The 24,553-nt window shown below is 46.4% G+C and overlaps 2 protein-coding genes, 1 long non-coding RNA gene and 1 pseudogene across 4 annotated transcripts; 3 read left to right on the top strand and 1 right to left on the bottom strand.

Annotated features, from left to right (window-relative positions):
* Positions 1-8,086: 8,086 nt before the first annotated feature.
* On the top strand, positions 8,087-10,186 carry LOC117193397 (protein PTCD3 homolog, mitochondrial-like). Its single transcript, XM_033398146.1, has 2 exons — positions 8,087-8,416; positions 8,476-10,186. Exons 1-2 carry the CDS (start codon positions 8,087-8,089, stop codon positions 10,105-10,107), a joined length of 1,962 nt encoding a protein of 653 aa, XP_033254037.1. The 3' UTR covers positions 10,108-10,186.
* Positions 10,187-15,446: 5,260 nt separating this feature from the next.
* Positions 15,447-17,249, top strand: LOC117193802. Of its 2 annotated transcripts, none has more exons than XR_004474706.1 (3): positions 15,447-15,606; positions 16,783-17,152; positions 17,224-17,249. It is a non-coding gene; the product is annotated as an uncharacterized LOC117193802 (long non-coding RNA). The 2 variants fall into 2 exon arrangements; XR_004474705.1 differs by having other exon boundaries at positions 15,449-15,606; positions 16,802-17,152.
* Positions 17,250-19,327: 2,078 nt separating this feature from the next.
* On the top strand, positions 19,328-22,105 carry LOC117193951 (annotated as a pseudogene).
* A 62-nt stretch (positions 22,106-22,167) lies between these two features.
* LOC117192903 (zinc finger CCCH domain-containing protein 15 homolog) lies at positions 22,168-23,800 on the bottom strand. The gene is made up of 3 exons (XM_033397643.1): positions 23,611-23,800; positions 23,044-23,481; positions 22,168-22,988 (listed from the first exon to the last, which is right to left on the bottom strand). Exons 1-3 carry the CDS (start codon positions 23,680-23,682, stop codon positions 22,278-22,280), a joined length of 1,221 nt encoding a protein of 406 aa, XP_033253534.1. The 5' UTR covers positions 23,683-23,800; the 3' UTR covers positions 22,168-22,277.
* Positions 23,801-24,553: the final 753 nt, after the last annotated feature.

Below are 24,553 nucleotides of genomic sequence, written 5' to 3' on the forward strand. Positions count from 1 at the left end.
CTTTAAACTGTTTTTCAACGTGCACCCAAATGTATTTGTTGGTAGTTAAACTACCCAACAGCAAAATATTGTATAAATAATAAGTGTTTTAACGGAACGCGATTAAGCAATGGTTTTATATCACGTCGGGGGGTCACCAATGTTTGAGATGCCAAGCTTTTTTGGCACCTATGTGTTTCAAATATGAAAAGAGATTTTGGGTTAAACTTTATAATTCGTATTTAATCTTGGTGGCTTAGCGGAAGCCGATTGCTTGCTATTGCCAGATAAACTTTATGCGAGATCGATATGCAACCAATGCGCAGCAGATCAAAGTAGTTGCCGAAGTGGCGGCGGCAGAGAGCCCCTTTAGCGGGAGAGCGCAGCAGCTCTGCAGAACCTCAACGTTTTACAACATAGGCGGCTCTCTCTGCTCATACAATAATAATGTTAAAGTTACGGTTATTCTTCAGCGGCTGGCCCGAACATACTCCCCCCGTTGGGAGCTAGTCTCTCAACAGATTCCTTAAGGGGCAGCAAACATAGCCGAGTGACGGCCCTCCTGATGTTTCCTGAGGATGTCTTCAGGTCAGCGACGCGACACCCTCCGTCCTTGCCCAAAACGACATCGACCACTCTAGCCAGTGGCCAACGCATTGGAGGAAGATTTTCGTCCGCCACTTCGCGCGCTCTTGCAAAAGAGTGAGATACTCTTCGCGCCAACGGCTCCAAAATATTTGCTGTAGTTGGGTGACCCGCTGCCAGCCATCCAGACGATTGTAGTTCAGCTTCGTTAGGTCAGGCTCGTGGATTTGCTCATGGGGGCCGCCTAAAAGCAGATGAGCAGGAGTCAAAACGTCTAAATCATCAGGATTTTCTGAAAGCGAGAGCAAAGGGCGAGAGTTAACAATTGCAGTGATCTGACAGATCAGAGTGCGCAGCTCGTCGAAGCTAAGCACAGATGGTCCAACTGAGCGGTACAGGTGATATTTCGCGGTCTTCACGGCCGCTTCCCACAACCCGCCAAAAGTTCGGAGAGCGAGGTGGGATGAAACGCCAGTCGATCGAGTCAGCCAAGCAGGATTCGTGGACCTCCTTCATATGCGGTTCACTCAGACAAAGCTTCTTTAGCTCCAGAAGCTCGTTTGACTTGGCCTTCCTCGAGTGGAAGTAAAACGCTTTAGTGCTCCTAGAAACGATGCGGTGGTCAAATCCTTTACGAGCTCCATGTGTATAGCCTTAGAAGTGAAACAGATGAATACGCTAATGTAGCACTTGATCGGAGGCCTCGTGCGGATTTCTGATCGGTAGAAAAAAGGTCCACAGTAATCTACTCCAGTGACTTCAAAAGCTCGAGATCCTTCCAAACGTTCCTTAGGTAGGTCTCCCATGATGTGTTCGACCATGCGCGGCCTAGTCCTGAAGCATCTCACACATCTGCTGACGATCCTTGACACTGCCTTAACCCCTCCAATGGGCCAATATTCCAGCCGAATTTTGGATAGCAAGGCGCGAGGTCCGGCATGGAGGTTTCTTTCATGATAATATCTTATCAGCGCAAAGGTAATGGAATGTCCCTTTGGCAGAATGAGCGGGTGCTGAGCGTCAAATCCTAGCGATGAGTTGCCAAGACGACCTCCAACTCTAAGTAATCCAGAATGATCGATGAACGGGTTGAGCGAACTAATAGAACTGGATTTCATGACTTGACCATTGCGCCGAATCTCCTTTATGTCCATCCACAAATTTGCCAGCTGAATGTGTCGAATTAGAAGATGCGTTCCTTGCCGAATATCAGAAACTGTGAGTCCTGGATGCCTAAGACGATGTATAAATTTATGCATGTAGGCGAATGTGTGCTGCATGCGAAAGAATGAATTCGCAAATTTGCATCCGGACGTGAGATCGGCATGTGGAGACGTGATTAGCAATCCTCTCTTGCGAAGCTCCAAAGTTGCTATGTTGTTAGATGGAGATACAGGCCACTTATCCTTGGAGCCTAGCAAAAAGGATGGGCCGTGAAACCATAGCTCTGACTGGATAAGATGGTTGGGAAGCGAGCATCTCGAGATAATATCAGCAGGATTTAAAGATGTGGGAACATAGCGCCATTCCATGGCTGCCGTCAACTCCTTAATTGATGCCACTCGATTTGCCACGAAAACTTGAAATTTAGCTGGCTCGTCCCTAATCCAAGATAATGCTGTTGACGAATCCGACCAGCAATAGAACCTACCTGTAAAGATTCCCATGTCCTTTACATTCTGCATGATTTTCGCAAGCAAATGGGCTCCACTTAATTCCAGCTTAGGAATCGATATAGTCTTTAGCGGCGACACTCGCGACTTTGAGCACAAAACGTGGCTCAAAGACTGGGCTTCCCTGGACACGACATACACGCAAGCGCCATATGCTTCTAAGCTGGCATCACAGAATCCGTGAACTAGTACGAAGAACCAAGCGAGGAAATGAGATCCGAGAAATGCTTGCCAAACTATTTCTCAAGTCCATCCAAGTTGAATGCAACGCTGAGGTAGGCTTTCATCCCAATCCAAATTTTCTCTCCAAAGCTGCTGAAGGAAGATTTTGCACCTGACAATGACTGGATTTATCAATCCAAGAGGGTCGTAGAACCGCGCAATCGTAGATAAAACCGACCGCTTTGATGGCTTTGAGTTTGTGTGCAGTGCGGACAAGGCAAAAAGCAGCTGATCCGAAGCAGGGTCCCACGCTAAGCCGAGAGTTTTGGCAATGTCGCTTCCATCATTAAACTTTAGGAACTTCTCTATGTCATCTTCAGGGGTTCCCTCAAGTACTTCCTGGTGACTGGAGCACCATTTCCTAAGTCTAAAATTACCACGGGACAGTAAAGCTGATGTTTGGTGCATCTTGTCCATGACCTGTGCGACCGAATTACCGCCCGAAATAAGGTAATGATAAAAATGATGCAGCCCTCGTCCCGTATGTAACGGTGTCTAATGTGTAGACTTGAACCTCGGACTCGATGGAATCTCGCCATAGGATGCACTGATACAAATTGTCGGGTGGAGACACTCGTACGCAGCGGTACATTTTACAAATGTCCCCAGTGAGAGCGACTGGATATGTTCGAAAGCGAATCAATATGTTAAACAATGCAGGCTGAATAACAGGGCCTGTCATCATCACATCATTTAGAGTTGATGTAGCTGCGGATCCGTCGAAAACGACACGGAGTTTTGTCGTCGTACTGTCCTCCTTTAGGACACAGTGATGAGGCAAGAAATATTTGCAGAAACTACGGGAATCAGGGTTGACTTGGTGCATATGATGCAAATCAATGTACCCCCTCATAAAGGCGGAATACCGCTCCTTGAGTGTAGGATTACGCTCCAGTTTTCGCTCCAGACTGATGAACCGTCGATAAGCCTGAGCATAAGATTCTCCTAAACGATCAGTATTGTTATTTAGCGGCAGACGAACTGCATACTCCCCGGATGGCAACCGTGAAAGGTGGCTTACGAAATGTGCTTCACAATCGTCTTCTTCTTTGGTATTCAAACCAGCCTCCACACAATTCTCGACTTCCCAAAACATACGAAGAGTTTTATCCAACCTTGCTTCCATCTCAGCTATCGAATCTGGACAATTGTGCGTAGCCAAAAGCGCCGAGCTTGATACCTTCTGTCCACCGCCAGATACGATCCACCCAAGCCGGGTCTTCTGCAGAAGAGGCAGTCCATCGGTGAGTTTGATTTGCCCTACGCAGAGGAGATCATAAAAAACGCTCGCACCAATAAGAAGATCAACCCGTTGAGGATTGAAAAATGCAGGATCAGCGAGCTGAATGTTAGATGGAATACGCCAATCGGATACATTTACTGTCATACTTGGTTGAGAATCGGTAATCGTGGGGGCGATGAGAGCAGTAAGTGTAGTTGTGTAAGCAGAGGTGCGAGAATGCATACAAATGCTTATGGTGGATCCCTCAGTAGAAACGCTGGTATCGCCCAGCCCAGACACAAGTGCAGACGATTGAGTTCTCCTAAGCTGAAGCTGCTGGGCGAACCTGGATGTGACGAGATGCAGCTGCGATCCTGAATCTAAGATGGCACGACAAGGAACTAAAACGCCAGACCGATTCTTTACGAGAACCACGGCTGTAGCCAGAAGCACGACATCAGAGTGAAGACCTTGGGCAGCAAGAGAGGTAGACGAAGGTAGAGACGAGCTGCTAGCAGAATTTTGAGCAACGGAAAGAGTGTCCGGTTGAACGGCCAGATCGGGAGGAGTAATACCTGGGCAGCCTTGTGTTGTGGGCTGTATACTATCGAAGTGCAACAAACTATGATGCCTACCGCCGCATACTCGACATTTTCCACTATTGCATGCGCGGGTCCGGTGCCCCGGCTTTAGGCAATTGAAGCATAGGGAAAGCTTCTTCACTTCTTTGTGGCGCAGCAACGGTGAGAGATTTCCGAATATCTTGCACGAGTATATTCCATGGCCCGCTGAGTGGCAAAAGACGCATACAGACGGGTCGGCGGAAGAGTTGGAAGCTACAAACGTTTTCTTAACCTGCGTATAGGAATGGTTTTTTCCTACCTGATCGCTACTAGCGTGTGTCGCTGTAGCATATTCCAACCGCTCCATTTTCTGGCAGCGTTGCTGCAAGAATTCGAAGAATTCCTCTGCGGTAGGTATAGCATCCGACGATGTGTGCTCCTCTCATTTGTTTTGCGTCTTCGAATCTAACTTCTGCAGCAGCATGTTGATGACCATGAATCCTGAAATCTCCTCAGCAGTTCCCAATGTCTGCAACGCTCGCATGTGTAAATTGACTGCATCCGAAAACTCCCGAAGCCTTTTAGCAGAAGGCGAGTCTACCCTCTTTAGCCCAAGAATCTTCTTGATGTGTGCCTGGAAAACAAGTCTTTTGTTATGAAAGCGTTTATTAAGTATATCCAGAGCCGCACGATAATTGCCACTGGAGAGCTCTAACGATCGAACCGAATCCAAAGCCGCATCAGCGAGGCAAGAGCGAAGGTGCTGGAATTTCTCGATGTCACTGAAATCCGCATCCGCTTCAATCACCGATTTGAACATTGCCATAAAATCCGAGAACTCGACGTATCCACCAGAAAATTTAGGCACCTTCAGCTCAGGAAGTCGCTGCTTGTGAGCCATGATGATGGTACTATGTCCGGAATGGCTTGGCAGAGTCGTAGAATGGGCAGAGGCGTGTGACTGGCTTACTTCAACAGCAGCCAGCAACTCAGCTTTCAACGATATGAAAAGAGTATCGAAGATTTCGCGCAGCTCACTCCCAATCTCGTTTTGATCGAGAGCCTCCAACTCATTATGGGCCTTATTAAATTCCTCTCGAATTTCTGCCAACATATCAAGGCGCACCTCGACTTCCGCGGCGGTCAGCTTATCGATTTTATTCCCCGCGAAGGATTCGCCAAGCCTGTGCAATCGATCATATAATGACTGACTTTTACGCTTATACAGAATCAGTCTGGAATCAGCCATGTTGTTCATGTTAACCGTTGTGCAATTCGACACAACAACGGAAAATGAAATACCGCTTAAGCGACGATGTATAGACGCGAGAGCGAGAATGCAAGACACGAAAAGTCAAGAACCGCGGCTGCAGCTGCGCAGAGAATGAGAGATTCGACGCTTAAAGTACCGGAATTTGTCTATAAATATTCCAGCCGCACTCTCACTGAATTTGCACTTTAAACTGTTTTTCAACGTGCACCCAAATGTATTTGTTGGTAGTTAAACTACCCAACAGCAAAATATTGTATAAATAATAAGTGTTTTAACGGAACGCGATTAAGCAATGGTTTTATATCACGTCGGGGGGTCACCAATGTTTGAGATGCCAAGCTTTTTTGGCACCTATGTGTTTCAAAAATGAAAAGAGATTTTGGGTTAAACTTTATAATTCGTATTTAATCTTGGTGGCTTAGCGGAAGCCGATTGCTTGCTATTGCCAGATAAACTTTATGCGAGATCGATATGCAACCAATGCGCAGCAGATCAAAGTAGTTGCCGAAGTGGCGGCGGCAGAGAGCCCCTTTAGCGGGAGAGCGCAGCAGCTCTGCAGAACCTCAACGTTTTACAACATAGGCGGCTCTCTCTGCTCATACAATAATAATGTTAAAGTTACGGTTATTCTTCAGCGGCTGGCCCGAACAGATTCCTTTTGGACGTTACACACATCCACTTTTACCACAAATCTAATATACCACAATACTCATTTTGAGTATCGGGTATAACGAGGGGGAACGTTGTGAGTTGCTGCGGATACCGCAACTCTACAGTTATACCCGATACTAAGTCAGTATGGCTCTCCTCCGGCAGACGCGACACGACAAAGAGTGCGTGCGAGACAGAAAATCAGTCTGAGCGTGACGTCGGGCGCTGCGTAGCCAGTGCAAATTGATTTGTTCCTTTTGGCTATAAAAATGATCTGATCTGATCCAGATTCAGCAATCTGATAGATATGGTCATTATATACGATTCTGCGTTTTTAGTTTTCTCGAATGTGCAACATTGTGGATGCAACAGATTTTCGTCCTTTGTGGGGGCGGAAAGGGGTGTGGCGAAATTTGGACACGAAACGGTCAAGGTCCGATATCACGGGAGTGTGGATACCAAATTTGGTTGCTCTGGCTCTTATAGGTTCTGAGATCCTTGAACTCATATTTTGCAATTGGCACAACCGACCATGAAACCTGTGTGTTAGAGAGAGACAGAGCGAGAAAGAATGAAATTGTTTTCTTGATTCTGGCTATAATAATTATACGATCTGGTTGAGATCTTACATTCTAGAACATATAATCGTCCTCTACGATTCTGCGTTTTTGGTTTTATCGTATCTTTAAAAATGTGGATGCCACAGATTTTCGTCCTTTGTGGAGCGGAAAAGGGCGGGGCGAAGTTTTGAAATATTTTTGTAGCAGTGACATATCACAGAAGTCTGGATCCAAAACATCGTTGCTCTAGCTCTTATAGTCTTTGAGCACTAGGCGCTGAAGGGGACGGACAGACGGACGGACGGACAGACGGACAGACGGACAGGGCTCAATCGACTCGGCTATTGATGCTGATCAAGAATATATATACTTTATGGGGTCGGAAACGATTCCTTCTGGACGTTACACACATCCACTTTCACCACAAATCTAATATACCCCAATACTCATTTTGAGTATCGGGTATAAAAACAACAACAACAACAACAACAAAAACGCAACCGCAGCAACTAAACAAAAGAAAACAAAGCGAGTGGACGGAATATATATAATAATAATAAAGTAAATAAATTTATTATATACATACATACATACATAGAAGAATATTACAACGGAAAAACGTAATGGAAAATGATTGCGAGATGAAAATGATTATTTGAAACATGTTCATTATATATAGGTTAGGTTAGGTTAAGGCGGTAGCCGGGAGGGGGGTGGGGGATAAGAGCCTCCCGCCCCCAAGCTCACTTGGACCTATAAAAGGTCCGTTGTGTTGCCGGAGTGTCATTAAAAATGTTCTTCAAAACTGCCTACCAATAAAATATATTTCAAATAATATCTGTGACTCTTTCTCCCGCAGTCATCGGCTCCGATACCAATTCATCCAAATCACATACATATGTATATACTAACAGACTTTAAATGCAGAGCCGCGGTCCTTGCCGCGAAAGTAACTTACATTCTGCGAAGGTCGGAGCACCAATTTTTGCGTTTCAAAATCAAATCGGTAATTTCTTGCGAAAGCAAAGACCGGTTATCGCACAAAAGTATCGATATTTTTTGCTTGAAGTCAATGAGAAACCCGTTGGTATTTATAATATTTCGTCAATAAGAGAACAGAAAAGAAATAATATAAGTAATTGTAATACTTAAAAAATATCACCCAAAAATTAAAGTCACATTCCAATACTCTCATTGCATGTATGATTTTCCCATTAGGTGATAAAGTGTAGTGGAGTTATATATATCGATATATTCAAGAAGAAGAAGTTGTATTTTCCGCACGAAATCACAGAATATTTTTAATTTTAAAAACATTAGTGAAAACAGCCGAGATTTAGGCCCGCACCTGCACTACCATGTACCTCACGCGTCAGCTCAGATTGCTGCCAAAGGCCAGCATTGGACGGAGCATAGCTACCAGCAGCACACATTACACAACCACCACAGGCGCTGCACCGGCTGCGGAGCTCATTGAAGTCCCCAATCGCATAGAACGCTCGCCCACGGACATACTAAAAGCATTGGCCAGCACCGTCGGACGCGACCACACGGCGCCCCATTACAAGTACCACGATGATCCGTTCCTGATACCCATGTCAAATATGGCAAAGCGCACATACGCCATGTCGGAGGCTGGGCGTAAGGCTGCCAAATGGATAAAAGAAGAGCACCATGATCTTTTTTTGGTAGGTAGACAGTAACAAGATTGCTAGTTAACTCTAGTTAACTATTTTATATAATGCAGCACCAAGAAGCTCAGCCGGCCATTGAAAAATTCGCACCCAGCATGGTTTACACTGAAGAGTCCGAGGTGGACGAGAGTTCTCTCGGGCAACTGATTGAGCAGGGAGAGCTTAAGGACGCCGTGCTTGTGTACAACCTGATGGAACAGAAGGGAATCGCCCTCAGTTCTGAGTTAAAGCAAAGTCTTTTAGAACTTGTGTGCTTCCACAATAATCAGGACCCACTACCAGAGGAGTACATTGAGGAACAGTGGTTTCTCGAAAACAACCGACGACGTAAGCGACACGGAAAGACGTGGAAGGAGGGTGACCTGGCTGAGAAGCTGTATGCCGAAATTGAACCAAAGACGCCCAAGACTTACGCTTCCCTCATTCGTGGCATGGCCAAGTATTTGCAGTGTGAGCGGGCATACGCCCTGCTTCAGGAGGCTGGCGAAAAGCAAATTCAATTGGACACAAACACTTTTAATTCGATTATCCAAATCATCAGCTTTCTAAAGGACAATGCCGAACAGAGATGGCAACTGTGCACCGAGCTGCTGCAGCAAATGTCGGAGCAGAAATTGCGCCCCAATTTAGGCACTTTGAATGCCATTATCCAGTGCATTAGCACTTTTGGCAACTTCAAACTTGCCCGCACGTCGGCCCTCAAAATTCTGCCAGAGTTCAAGCAACTTGGTGTTAACCGGAGCCTAGGCACCTACTATTATCTGCTGATCATCTTCTGCCGCGAGCGCGGTCCAGTGTCCCATGTTATAGTGGACATACTGAACGAGATTGCAGGCAGGGAGTTCAGGGTTGAGCATCCCAAGGACACGTACTTCTTTGCCACTGCCATTGATGTGTGCCGCAATCATTTAAATGACAAGTCGCTGGCCAAGAAAGTGAACGAGCTGCTGCATCCCGGCAACAACTACGATTTGATAGGCGATTCGTTTAAAGAGTCTATCTATTACCGCAATTATCTGGCCCTGCTCTGCCAGACTGAATCGATGGAGGACTTTATGCTGACCTACGACCTGCTGGTGCCCAACATCTACATACCCGAGCCCGGCATCATGGAGGAAGTACTCCGGACCATTGAGATCAACGCCGCAGTCGAACACGTGCCTCGCATCTGGTCCGACATGGTTGTGTTCGACCACACGCACCGCGAAAGCCTTTTGCTATATGTCCTGCGAATTATGGTGGACAATCGACCAAATGCGGACACGCCCGCCCAATCCCAGCTCCCGGAGCAATGTGCCAAGGTGGCTCTGGACATGTACAACAAGATCGAGGAGTCGGTGAAGCGGATCAAAAAGGTCTCGTTCACTGGACAAATGCTTGGCGACATTCTAACACTGCTCGTCCGGGGCGACAACTACGAGAAGGCCAGCGAAGTGTTCTCCCACATTGACAAAAATCAGCATCGCATTCCCGGCACACCCGCCGAGAGCGCATTACAAGAGTATGTGGAGGCCTCGGTCCAGGAGAAAGCGACCAGCCAGGCCTTGGCTGCCCTCCAGTATGCTGTCGAAAACAATATGGAGTCGAGTGTCCTCGCCAAGCTCATCCACGATGGTTTTACGTTGAACGAAACGCATCTAGCCAAGCTAAAGTCACTAGTCGGCGAAAGTTTCCTTGAAAAGTAATTAACTTTATTGTAGAGATTCGTTTGTAATTGATATAAACACAATTGTTAAATAAATGCCTTGGGATGTGCTAAATTAATACTATAATATTGATTTGACTGAGATCCAGCTGTTCAAGTGCTGAATAGTCTTAATCCTCTTTCGTTAAATGTGTGAGTAGGTAAGTTGTTACACTTGGCTTGTTTCCCAGAGGGCAATGCCGGCTAGCTGTCGACCCCAGGACTGGGTAGTTCCCCTTGCCCGCCAAAAGTAGACAAAAAAGGAGACATACTACTTCTCGGGACATCAAAACTAACAACAACCTAACAACAACAAAGAAAATCATAAACAGACGGCTATCAAGTGGGTGAAGCTTGGGTGTTATCACTTCGCGCGCCCGCCCTACCTGTGACCAAACACAACGTTCATTTTGGCCACCCTCTGCTGGAACGGTAACGGCTGGCCTAATCCATGGCTTACGCCACGCGTCCTCCCTATATTTTAAATTTAAGGCATCATGCTTCAATATATATCCAAGCTTTAATAATCGTAAATTGACAATTTTATCTTTCTCATTAATAAATAGCTATACTCAAAATTATCACTAACCACTAAGAAACACCAAAACGTTCGACACAAAGGCAAACAAGGAAATAACTGCTGAAATTTCGTTCAACCAACAGGGATACCCTCACCCATACGTAATGGAATATGTGTAGTTGACTGGATCCAGTTTTACGGGAGTTAATTTAACTCGGGCCCCTACGGAGACTTAACCTACCAAGAGCTCTTGTTAAGGGTCCCCGGGACATAAACAATAAACAATATTTTTCCACAAATCGCTCGACCAAATACGGTGGACTGATGGGACCCCCGCGTCACCCACTAAGGGTTAATCTTCTGGCACTGAACAGCTGATCGCAGATTTAGGTTCGTGAAAGGTGTTGGTGTTTTTACATATTTTTTTTCAATGTACGTTAAACGGTTTAAGCTAATACTAATTACTAAATAAAGGACAACACACGGAACAAAATAACATTTAATGTGGAACTGTGTTTGGAGTGCGGATTATGTTTTTTTTCTTTAAGTTCAAACGACGTGGGCGATCGCTGGCCGTGGCCGGTCAGCCCTAAATTTATATAGGTCCGAGTATACGTGTGCGCGTGTGTGTGTGTGTGAATAGGGTTTCGGGGTTGTTACCTGGTGAATGAGACCAAACGTGTGGCACGCACTGGAAGGCGATGCAACGATCGTGCGGTGTGGCTAGAATCGCCCTGGCAGCTAAATCGTTCTCTTTCACCCTCCCCCTTCACACGTCCCGCGCTACTTGGCTCACACACGCGCAACTGTAACGAACTCACTCAGGTTCCGTTGGGCAGTCTTCTTCTCTGCAGTCGACTTTCTCGAACTCCAGTGTCCCTCTCCAGGAAACCTTCTGGCCCGGTTCTGGTGGCTATATTCCTTGCCGGTTCAAACTTTCTGTTTTAAGCACAAAATTTCCAATTTCGACGTTACTCCGTCCACGCTCCACGATTTCTATAATCCAATCCACGTTTTCTAATATTTTCACTCCTAATACTTTTTCCCTTACTAATACATATATCTAATCCTATTCTCTTCCTTATACCCCCAGTAACGGCTCCAGCTCCCCCCGATGTCACCATACACCATCGAGCCTCCCTGGACTTCCGCTAGATGGCGCGTCGCCCTCAGCCCTGGCCACCTATCGTTCAGGTGGGACTGGAACACCACCACGAGTATGTCGACAGTCCCAGGAGGGACAACATACGCGTGGGCATGCCCACCGGATTCCGGAACACTATTGAGCACACGCCGGCGTGCCCTCCATTCTTCTGCCGCGCCCAACGTAGGCCACACCCACACCTCACTACATTCTCAGGTCTTTGGCGTGGTACACTCCTATGGGACGGCCGTTAAGGACCTCCAGAGCGTACGCGTTCTCTCCTACTGGCTTCACTACCCGGCATCGGATGAATTTGCGCGCGAACTTGGCATTAAAGCCTTTTCCAAAGTCACTAAGGACAAAATTTCGGCGGAATACCTCTTGTCCCGGCCTCGCGTAAAACACCCGAGCTCGCTGGTTGTATCTTACCCTACTACGCTCGTATGCCTGATGTAAACTAGCGCGAATCCTCTCTTGGATGAGTTGTCGCTTGTCCTGACCCTCCAGCAGCGATATGTCATGCTCGCCGATTGACCGCAGTCGCTTTGCCAGCTTGTAGCATGACCCATGCAAATACATTTGCTGCCCGAAGACTGCAAAGAATGGTGTTACGCCTGTTGCCTCGTGAACCGAGTTCCTAATAGCCAGTTCTATCTCCGGCAGATGCACATCCCAGTCCCGGTGATCGTCTTCCAGATACGCCCGAATCGCGCTGAGTACTGTGCGATTCACGCGTTCGGCTGCGTTACTCTGCGGAGAATACACTGGCGTCCTCATATGAGTGACTCCGAATGCATCGGTCATCTCCTTAAAAGTTTTCGAGACGAACTGAGCCCCATTGTCCGAGTGAATCATCTCCGGCACTCCAAACTTGTAAAACACCTCGTGAACGAGGAATCTTACAACTTCCTTTGCTGTGGCCTTGGTCATGGTCTTTAGGAATGTGAACTTAGAGAACTGGTCAACTACAATAAATATCCACGCCTGACCGTTCTTTGACCGCGGATATTTGCCCAAAAAATCAATATAAAGTTTTTGGAACGGGCGCTCAGTGACCACTTCTTGCCCCATTCCGACCTGCATCCGATAATTCGGCGCTTTCGACTCCTTGCACACGGTGCACCGTCGGATATAATCCCGCACCTCTATCGCCATGTTCGGCCAGTAAAACTGCCTACGCAATAAGTGCAAGGTTTTCGCGATTCCTCCGTGCGCTGTCTTCTCTTCCGAATGTGCTTTGTCTATCAACGCGGCCGTCAGCGAACTCGGAACCCACAATTTCCAGACGGCGCCCTCCAGTTGATCATCCAATCGTTCAAAGCGCATGCGCTTGAATATCATGCCGTCAACAATCTGGAGATCAGGTAAGCGGTCTTGGTTCTCTGTTATTTCCTTCCTTAACTCCTGATATTCTCCAGATTCAAACTCCACCGTTTCAAAACCCAGGATACTACTCGAATCCACTTCCAGCTCTTCAATACTGCGTGACAATGTATCTGCCACTACATTGTCCGCTCCTTTCCGGTGTTCTATGCCGAAATCGAAGGCCTGCAGTTGAAGGGACCAACGAGCTAAGCGACCATCCAGGTTCTTCATGGTCATGAGCCATTTGAGACTGGCGTGGTCAGTTATGACTGTAAACGGCATAAGCTCTACGTACGGACGGAACTTAAGGATCGCCATGAGGGCTGCCAGACACTCTTTCTCTGTCACCGAGTAGTTTTTTTGGTGGCAATTCAGTTTGGCAGAGAAAAACGCTATGGGCCTCTCGTTCTGCTCGTCATCCCTTTGGAAGAGTACGGCTCCTACTCCATAATGTGAGGCGTCGCACTGTATGTAGAAGTGCCGCTTGAAATCCGCGTGTACCAGGACTGGTGCCGAGGTGAGTGCAGCTTTTAGCTCCCCCATGGCTCGTTTTGCCTCCTCCGTCAATTTAAACTTTCCATTTCCCGACTTTTTCAGGGCGTCTGTGAGCGGACCGGCCATCTCAGCATAATTTTTCATAAAGCGCCGGTACCAGCCCGCAGTTCCCAGGAAACTACGCAATTCTCGAACAGATCGCGGCTCGGGAATGCGCAAAATGGCCGACACACGATCCGGATCCATCTTCAGCGCTCCTCCTCCCACTATAAATCCCAGGTATTTAATGTTTTTATAGCAAAAATGAGATTTGCTCAGCCCTATCGTTAAATTTGCTTCTCGTAGACGCTCGGCAACCTGTCGCAGAATCTTCACGTGCGTTTGTTGTTGGTTACTTTGTTGAGCTTTCGGGCATCGAGGCAGAAACGATTTTTGCCCGGCCTTCGCACCACGGTGGTACGGTTGCTCCACGGACTATCACTGTACTCGATGACTCCCAAAGCCAACATTTTGTCCACCTCACCACACACCACTTCCTGCATCGCTGGCGACAGTGGGTAATGTCGATCCTTCACAGGCTCGGCCTTCTCCACCAACTGAATTTTGTGAGTCTCTCTCGACGTCCTCCCCAGGCCTACGGCTTCGAAAGTCAGAAACTCTGCCTTCACCTGATCCAAGGCTGCCCTTTGCTCTTCTGACAACTCCCATTCTTCCTGCACTATCTCCTTCTCCGGGCCTTCCACATAGTGAGCGACTTGATCAGCCAGCACTTCTTCCACTAATCTGTGATTAAAACGTTAATCTTTTTACCTCTCCCTTGTATTTCACCGGTAATTCTACTCGGCCAACGATTGCGCGATCTTCCCCATTCGCTACCTTCACTATAGAAGAATATCGACGAGCCTCCACGCCCAGCTTCTCCAGGAATTCCTGACCATTACACCCTAGCATGCTGTGTGTAGCGCCTGAATCCAACAGGCCTCGCACGGACTCGCCCATTATCGAGATTTCTGCGAAAACTCTCGGGTCTTTCTTGCACCAACGCTTTACTGAAGCAATCACCTGCCTCCTCATAGCTCGCCTTTGCTTAAAACGGGATCTCGCCTTTCTTACCCGCACCGACAGTGCTCGCATACCATCCACTCGTAGTTCAGAAAATATTCTATTTCTGGTTTCTAAATAATTTCTTAAGCGCTCTTCATATGATAAGTTCCTTAACCTAGCATGCAATTTACGTCTATCTAATTCATTTTTATTTTCTTCTACTTTCTCTGCGCAGGCCCCTTCTGTGAGCGTGATTCGCCTGCTTGGATCGCACCCCTCTTCACGTTTCCCGCGCAATTCGGACAGGTTGGACAATATGCATCGGGCTTTCCACACCGGTAGCAGAAAATTCGCCTCTCCGATGCCATACAGTCCCTAAAGCCATGATCGGTCTGCCCGCAGTTCCAGCAAATCAACTTCTGTGGAACACGCTGTGTCACTTGCGCTTCCTCAATGACCTCTGCCTCTTCATCGCCAATCGACCGATCCTGCGCGACCTCGCTGACGTTCGCATTCGGCCCGCGACCATAGTTTGTGGCTTTGGGTGCTCCTCGCCACGAAGATCGAGCCTTCCTCTTCAGATGTGCCTCTATTTCCACGCACTCATCCCGCAGTTGGTCTAAGGAATAAACCCGTAAGCCGTAGACGAAACTCGCTATCTCATCTGTGAGTGCCTTTTTGACGATTTTTACCATCTCCTTTTCAGGTGGTGGCATCTCCAACCTCGACGCGAGCTTTCTCATGACATGGAAAAAGTCTTCCACACTCTCGTTTGACCGCTGCATTCTTTCTCGCAGTTCTCTCATGCGGACGAACTCGGACGCCGTGCCTCGGAAACGAGCAATTAAGTCGCCCCTTAGTTCCTGCCAAACACCACCGCCATGATCACGGATGTACTGCCAGTACCATTCCCGCGCGTTTCCTGTAACCAGGTGATGAAATCCCTTTAGAACTTCATCCCACGGACAGCGGCATTGGGCTTGTAGGAATTCAATTCGGAACACAAAATCTTCGACTGTCATTTTGTTGCTGTCTCCGTCGAACGTCACGTCCCATTTTTCGACTCGGCCCCACCGTGGCCAAGGTCTATAACCCGGGGGATTTGGATGCGGATCTTCTCGAGGAATCCCACCAGCTCTCCTACCCTCGCCACGGCCCTGACCCGAGTGTCTGAGTTCTATCGGGTTTCGCCAATTTCGCGCTTGATGACCACCCCGTTGATGCTGCTCACTGGATGCGGTCGGTCCTACTCCTGAAGACGGTTCCGGACCAATACCACCTCGACCCGAGCGAGCCAAAAATGGTTTTGGTGGCGGAATCGGCGCATCAGTCGTGCTAGACGGCTTCCTTTTCGGGATTGCTCCTCGATACTCCTGCTCGTGGTGAACCTCCTCCCGCTGCGGTTCCTTCTGCTGCTGCACCTGTCTAACCGGCTGGAGTACCTCGTTGAGTTGGTGCATCATCTCGATAAACCCCTTACGCAACTCCTCCTGCAACACCCGACTAATCGAGTCAGTGTTCGCTGCCCTGTGTGTCGCATGAGCCTGAGCCAACGATACGTTGACTGCTGATGCCGGTTCGGAAGCAAGCGTGGGTGTAGGATCGGACATTGGCCATTCTTCTGACCTGGCCTGGACCGGTGTTCTTGGCAACCCACCCACAGCTTCAAGTTCCTCCCGATCTTGATCAAACATCGCCCCTGACACTTCTCCTATCTGGTCCACTGTTTTGTTTACGCGTGATCGCGTATGATACGTCGACTACCCCCTTCTTGTGGCATCTGCCCCGAGCAACACCAATATTACAAAAAAAAAGGGAAACTCCTAAACTAAGATAATATATATAAATAAAGAAATAAATACCCAAAGAAATAACTAGTAAGAATAAATAACACCACGCTTCGGACCAACAAATACTCCGATAAATAAATAAATAAATACCTATATAAATATTGCGCCAACTAGCGCCGTTAACGAGATATATGCAATTAAATATTTGAATAAATAAATAAATAATAACATACATGTATATTCGATCGACACCTAAGACACTCAAACTTCAAACACATTCAACACAACACAAAACCTAACAACAAAAATTCCTAACAGTTCTTCTTCTTCTTACAAGATTCATTAAGAGGGGGACACGTGACTAGCCGGGACCAGTAACCGCTCCAGTTTCTGCGCTCCACTTGACAGTCGCCCTAGGGATATCCTACAATTACGAACACCACCTATGTGTGGCCTGTCATCTACTCTAGTCATCGCTCTAAGCGATGGCCGATAAACGAGAAGCCTCACGGTGCATGAGCTCACTTTGCTTGTGATTTGTTCCTGTCATCCATCATACCGACCTGCCATGACAACAGATGCATCGCGGGTTGTCTTTACGACTCCCGGGCCACCTACTCCTCACCACCTCTCGGCAGACAGACAACAGGTTTAAAAACACGAAAGCGGCTTTGTTTTAAACAAGAAGGTGCGAAACTACAATGAACATTTGCCTACATGACTCACTCTAACTTATTCCAATATCACATTCCATCACAGATTAATTCGATATCACAGTCCACCAGTCCGTCGCAAACTCCCTGTTCATTTTTTTTGTTGAACGGCAGTGACTTACGTTCACTTGCGACATCGAATAGCGACAAAATGTTCAACTGCAATTCGTAAGTCCCTATCACATATTTTATATTTCCGTTAACTGCCTCCGTCTATCCATCCCTAGCATCAATCACCCCGCGCCATTAAGGACCAGCTTTACGCTCACCTTAAGCCTGCAGCAGCGACTTCTGCCGGGACAGCTAAACTGCAATTCGCGAGCTGTCGTCTTCTCCACAAAATTTATTATTTTTTTTCATTCCCCGCATCTGCCTTTACCAGCCCGAGTGACATTTGTTGTAATACCACCCGAACCTGCGTCAGTCCAGATGCATGCGAATTCGAAAATAAATTGGGCGCCATTTGTTACACTTGGCTTGTTTCCCAGAGGGCAATGCCGGCTAGCTGTCGACCCCAGGGCTGGGTAGTTCCCCTTGCCCGCCAAATGTAGACAAAAAAGGAGACATACTACTTCTCGGGACATCAAAACTAACAACAACCTAACAACAACAAAGAAAATCATAAACAGACGGCTATCAAGTGGGTGAAGCTTGGGTGTTATCACTTCGCGCGCCCGCCCTACCTGTGACCAAACACAACGTTCATTTTGGCCACCCTCTGCTGGAACGGTAACGGCTGGCCTAATCCATGGCTTACGCCACGCGTCCTCCCTCTATTTTAAATTTAAGGCATCATGCTTCAATATATATCCAAGCTTTAATAATCGTAAATTGACAATTTTATCTTTCTCATTAATAAATAGCTATACTCAAAATTATCACTAACCACTAAGAAACACCAAAACGTTCGACACAAAGGCAAACAAGGAAATAACTGCTGAAATTTCGTTCAACCAACAGGGATACCCTCACCCATACGTAATGGAATATGTGTAGTTTCCTGGATCCAGTTTTACGGGAGTTAATTTAACTCGGGCCCCTACGGAGACTTAACCTACCAAGAGCTCTTGTTAAGGGTCCCCGGGACATAAACAATAAACAATATTTTTCCACAAATCGCTCGACCAAATACGGTGGACTGATGGGACCCCCGCGTCACCCACTAAGGGTTAATCTTCTGGCACTGAACAGCTGATCGCAGATTTAGGTTCGTGAAAGGTGTTGGTGTTTTTACATATTTTTTTTCAATGTACGTTAAACGGTTTAAGCTAATACTAATTACTAAATAAAGGACAACACACGGAACAAAATAACATTTAATGTGGAACTGTGTTTGGAGTGCGGATTATGTTTTTTTTCTTTAAGTTCAAACGACGTGGGCGATCGCTGGCCGTGGCCGGTCAGCCCTAAATTTATATAGGTCCGAGTATACGTGTGCGCGTGTGTGTGTGTGTGAATAGGGTTTCGGGGTTGGTACCTGGTGAATGAGACCAAACGTGTGGCACGCACTGGAAGGCGATGCAACGATCGTGCGGTGTGGCTAGAATCGCCCTGGCAGCTAAATCGTTCTCTTTCACCCTCCCCCTTCACACGTCCCGCGCTACTTGGCTCACACACGCGCAACTGGAACGAACTCACTCAGGTTCCGTTGGGCAGTCTTCTTCTCTGCAGTCGACTTTCTCGAACTCCAGTGTCCCTCTCCAGGAAACCTTCTGGCCCGGTTCTGGTGGCTATATTCCTTGCCGGTTCAAACTTTCTGTTTTAAGCACAAAATTTCCAATTTCGACGTTACTCCGTCCACGCTCCACGATTTCTATAATCCAATCCACGTTTTCTAATATTTTCACTCCTATTTATCCCTTTTTCCCTTACTAATACATATATCTAATCCTATTCTATTCCTTATATCCCCAGTAACGGCTCCAGCTCCCCCGATGTCACCATACACCATCGAGCCTCCCTGGACTTCCGCTAGATGGCGCGTCGCCCTCAGCCCTGGCCACCTATCGTTCAGGTGGGACTGGAACAAAGTAAATAATAGATTTCCCAGGATCAGAGCGGAGAAAAGGTTTTTTGCGCGCATCGTTAACGTATGTCGACTTTGCCTTCATCTAGTAAAATGGAAAACTCTGCGAAACGGAACATTTTTAATGAGGATTAATGTAGGTTTCTTTCGAATATTAAACATAATTTTTCATGTGTTGGGTTTAAATATACCGACACATTACGAAACGGTTAAAACGGGAACGACGCGATTTTTGCTACAGCAACCACGGGAGCTCTTGAAAGTAATTAATCTTGAAGAAAATGTATTCATCAATAGGATAAAACTATGTGGACAGGGCCAAAGGTTTTAGTTAGCCAGCATTATTCAACGGAATATCAAAATTGAACAATAGGAACAACTATCCTCTTTCGTTTTTTTCTTTCCCCATTTTTGCTAAAACCTTTTTTTAGATTAAATCCAACAAAAGCAAGTTTTTTAAAAAAGCCTGTCAAATAGAAAATTGAATCAGTAATCGTATAAAATTATGTGGGCAGGGCTGAGAGATCTATCTAGCTAGTAATATTCAATTAAAATTAAATCAAAAACGAGGAATATGTATAATAGAATTTGAATTCGACAGTATATTTACGGTATATTTTGAAATATGTGACGTAGTTTCGGTATATTTCTGAGGGTTAGACCGTATATCTTGCCGATAGTCCGCGGTCACACTGGTCTGCAGTACAAACAAACAAAATAATAAGGAATGGAATATCCGAATTTCTGAATTATACAGGCTATTTTCCTCACAGAGCGTAGAAAATGTTATACAGGAAATGGATAGTTTGCACCTAGAAACTGTATTTAAGCATGCAGCTATTGCTTCGCTCACATGCAAAGGACGCACATTGGGCCCCGACCGGGATCCATTTTGGGTGGAAGGTCAGAAGGAAAGTCTGGACGAAGGCATTGTAAATGCCCAGGAAACTGTTGTAGAGAAAACGATTGTTTCTCCTAGCATCAGAGACAAGGAACCGAGTTTGCCCTGTTTCCCAGATGCAGGGGAAATAAACGCTAGTATATTTAGGCGGGAAATGGCGGAGCAGTGCAAGAGGAGTGTGCGTAAGCAGATTCAAGCATTAAAGGAGGCACATAAAGGTCTGCAGATACAGTGCGATTCCCGTCAAAGGGAAGAGGATCAGCAAAAAGAGCGTCTAGCCCAAAAAGCATTACGAGAGCAGAACGATAATCTCATCAATCAGAAGGCTGGCTCAAGGGCAGCTGGAGGCACAGCAGCGTCAACAATTGGACCTGCGCAAGAAAACTGACCAAAAGCTGCATAAACTTGCCTTGGAGGGAGTGTCGCGGTGCCAAAGAAGATTCGGCAACAAGTATGAGGGGATCATAAAGCTGTTGCTGTCATTGGATAAGGAGACGGTCCAGGTCTGTGCCGCCCAAAATCAGCAACTCAGGGAGCTGGGTGAAAAGTTTGATGACCTGGTTTGTTCTGTGAAAATGGAAAACTTCGAGCAAAGTCAATATTTAAGCTCGATCATAAGGGCCGAGCAATATTGCAAAAACTTAGACGACCTGGAGGCTGATATGATCAAAGAACTGGCGGAATTCTCAGAGCTAATCCAACAGCAAATTAAAATGGAAGCTGCACAACGTCTGGAGGAAGAGAAACAGAGGCAATTGGAAGAAGAGAAGAAGCAGTTTGAGGAACAGACGCAGAGACAGAAGCAAAGGACGAGTCGGAAGCTCAGCAACGGCAGAAACTGGAGGAAGAAGCTGCCAATGCCGAAGCCGCCAAGGCTACGCCACCTCCTGAGGAAAATTCCGTTGATGTTTCGCCGGCGGAAGGCAGCATATCTACCTCCTATGTCCACCCATCGCGACTAGCATTCTACAATGAAATCATTTCACTCTACCAAACCAAAGTAGATGCAGTGAAGCCCTTGCAGTCTGAGGAGTCGTTGAAGCAGTATCGCACTGGCTGCCAAAGGGCAATAAACTTGCCTCTGAACGCCATTACAGCGGTCAGTCCGCAACATCTAAGCAGCAATTTTGAAAAACTATACAAATTCTTTGCTGGCCACAGCGTGAGAGTTATGAATGACGCCACCATTACTATTAAAGACCATCCATTGGCTCGTGACTACTGCATGCTCTTAATGGCAAAGAAGTTCGTTAGTCAATTAGAGACGGCTATATCGGGAAATCCTTAAGCCGCTTTTCCCTTTGCGTCGGTTATTGTGACCTTCTGGAAGTTGCTGCCTGATTTCCGAAAGTTTTTCATGGCGTATCTCTACAAAGAATCGCCATATCTGGTGCCCTATGTGATACCGCAGCAACCGGGACAGACAGCAGAGCAATATCTCAAATCGATGGGCTATCGGCTGTCCGACAAAAACGAGCTGGAGAAGCCCGATATGTTTCTCAAGCGTCAAACTGGAATCGCCCGTCTGTATGCTGCTGTGATTATTACGCCTGGACGAAAGGCAGACGGACCTGCCCACTGCTTCGGTGTGGAGGAAGGCTGGCGTTGGCTGGCTCATGTAGTTCATGTGAAACCGTTGCCAGACATAAGCGCCACCCTGATCATGGAGATAATTCAGACACTGGGCTTTGAGTTGTGGTGCACCTATGGCAAACAGTTCCTCAAGCTCTTGCTCTACATTCACATATCCTACATGCCACAACTGGCCATCTACGACGAGGGCGGGCCGAAGACGCGCCTGGAAATGCTTTTGGCCAAGTTCCTCCGCGAGCGCCAGATCCCCCAGATTGTGGGTATTTTTCCTCCTGGCTTTTGGTAGTTTCACAATTGATGCAAATTTCTAACTTTATGTATAAATATTATTGCCGTTCGAGTAATAAAATTAAGCATTTCTTTTGTGACATTAATAGTTCAGGCAACATTTCTCGTCTATCATGGCAATGGCTTCAGAGGGCCTTAGATCCTTATCCAGATCAAACAGTTAATAAATTTTTCAGAAATGCAACATTTGAAAGCTACAGTTTTATTGATCAAAAGTAGCTAAAGGCAGAAATCTCTATATGAACGCACTGTGATTTGACAAATCAAAATTAAAAAGAAATAATTGAGCAAGCTAGTCATCTTCATCATCCAGATCCAAGTCATCCAGCTCGCCGGCCAAGTCAACAAAGAGATCTTTGTTGAAGGGTGCAGCATCGTTGGCGGGGGCAGACGATGATGGGTTCTCATCATCAGAAGCCGCTCCATCCTCGGCTGCTGCGGTTTTGGCTGCTTCCGTTGCTTGATCTAGTAGCCTGGTGCTAGATGCTATGGTGCCAGAACCATCAACCTCCTTGGCAGCCAGCGAAAGGGCAGCCAGATCGAGTTCCTTGAACTCAAAGGCATTGTCAACATCGTCGTCCTCACGTTTGTAGACATCAAAGGCGGCATCGCCCTCCTCGATGGGTCCGTCGTCGACCAGGTCTGGATTAAAGCTGAACATTTCACGACCAGAGATACCAAACTGTTTGCCCTTGCTGAAGTCGCTCTTCTTGCGCTCCTCCTCAGCGACCATCTTGGCTTTCTTCTCCTGCAGCTTGCGTTTCTTCCAGGCCAAGAAGGTTTCCAGGGTGACACGGGACTGGTTGGAGCCCAAAGCAGCGCGATCCTTCTCAATCAGATCGACCAGCGAAATTTCCGTGGGCTTATCCTCCTTCTTCTTGTCTCGCTTCAAAAAATAACCGGGGGGCAGGGCGTGACGATAGATGCACTTCTCTCCGTTGGGACATTCCCAGAACCAACCGTACTTGGACTTTTCCACAGCTTCCAGGAAGAACTTGCAAATCTGTCCGGAATTTAGTAATTAGTATTTGATAATGAGCGGCCGGAACTTGACTTACGATTTCAGTTGTGGGTCGGCGCTTTTCTTCAGAATGCTTCTTATCCACAACCTCCTTCAGCTTGGCATCGTCCCAGTTGGGCATGAGGTCATCTTCGTTGTCACGCATATCAACATACATGGAGCGCTTCTCCACCTTGTTCTCCAGGGACAGGTCGTGGGAGAATTTGCACTTATCTCCCTTGGTGCAGAGTCCCTGCTTGAAGAACGCACACACCACAGACTTGGGATCAGTGCCCTTATCCACCTTTTGCGTCTGCACGGGCTTGAAGATCGATGCCATCTCACGCAGATCCGCCAATTTCTTTTCCTTCTCATCTTTCTTTTTGTCGCCATCCTGACGTGGATGATGGCCGCCGGCCTGAACCTGCTTCTGGACTTGCTGGATGAACTTCTGCTGCTTGTTTCCCTTCTTGTTCTTCAAGCCAAACGTTTTGTCCTACCGATAAATATTCAGAAATCAATATCTCCGTAGAGCTATTATGCCACATCGTGGTTCTACATCTTTCAACATCAATTATTCGGCCAAAAAAAGTCTAGCAGCAGTCATCTCCGAACTCTAGCATACCTCAATGACTTTTTCCTTCTTCTTTTGTTCCGTTTTTTTGCTGGGACCCGCCGGCGCTTTCTTCGGCGGCATCTTGGAGGCCGGTTTTGTTAGTTAAACAATCGAAAAATTAGAAATAAAATCCAACAAAATAAATTTTGCACAACCACGCTGAGAGGCAGCCCTGCCAACCTGTTTGTCAGTCAATTGAGTTAGCAGTTACAACCACACTGAGAGGCAGCCCTGCCAGCCTGTTTGTCAGTCAACTACGTCACATATTTCAAAATATACCGTAAATATACTGACGAATTCAAGTTATATTTTACATATTCCTCGTTTTTGATATTCCGTTGAATATTACTAGCTATATAGAAAATTTAGCCATGCCCACATAGTTTTATCCGATTAGTGAATCTATTTTCTATTGTTTAATTTGAATATTCCGTGGAATATTACTAGCTATCTATGACTCAAAACTGCACTCATAACTTAATCCGATTATCAAATCAATTTCCTACAAGACTGCTTTAATTAAAGCTTTGATCTATATTGCATTGCTTATATAATAATAATAATATAATAATAAGGTTTAAGCATAAACGGAAAAAAGTCTATTAAATTTATTTCTTTGCATGTCAACACATTTCTTACATATTAACTACATATTTATGTAGTTACGTTACGTAGTTTACAAGAGTTGCGCCAAAGTGTTTTTTTTTTTAATTGTAAGATATGAATATTAGTTTATAAGATTTGAATATTAGTTTAAGATTTACTCATCGATAGTATTATAAGAAATACCAATGTACTCGATATATCGATACTTGTCCTCGACAACACGCAGTAAAAGCGGCGCCAGAAGAATATGGTGAAAATGTGCAGAAGGCTCGAGAAGCCTTCCATGCCGCGACAAGACAACGCTTGTTCGAAATTGACCATGCGATCAGATGAATACGAAGAAGAA

Source organism: Drosophila miranda (genome assembly GCF_003369915.1).
Source record: "Drosophila miranda strain MSH22 chromosome Y unlocalized genomic scaffold, D.miranda_PacBio2.1 Contig_Y2_pilon, whole genome shotgun sequence".
In the NCBI taxonomy this organism is placed as follows: Eukaryota; Metazoa; Arthropoda; class Insecta; order Diptera; family Drosophilidae; genus Drosophila; species Drosophila miranda.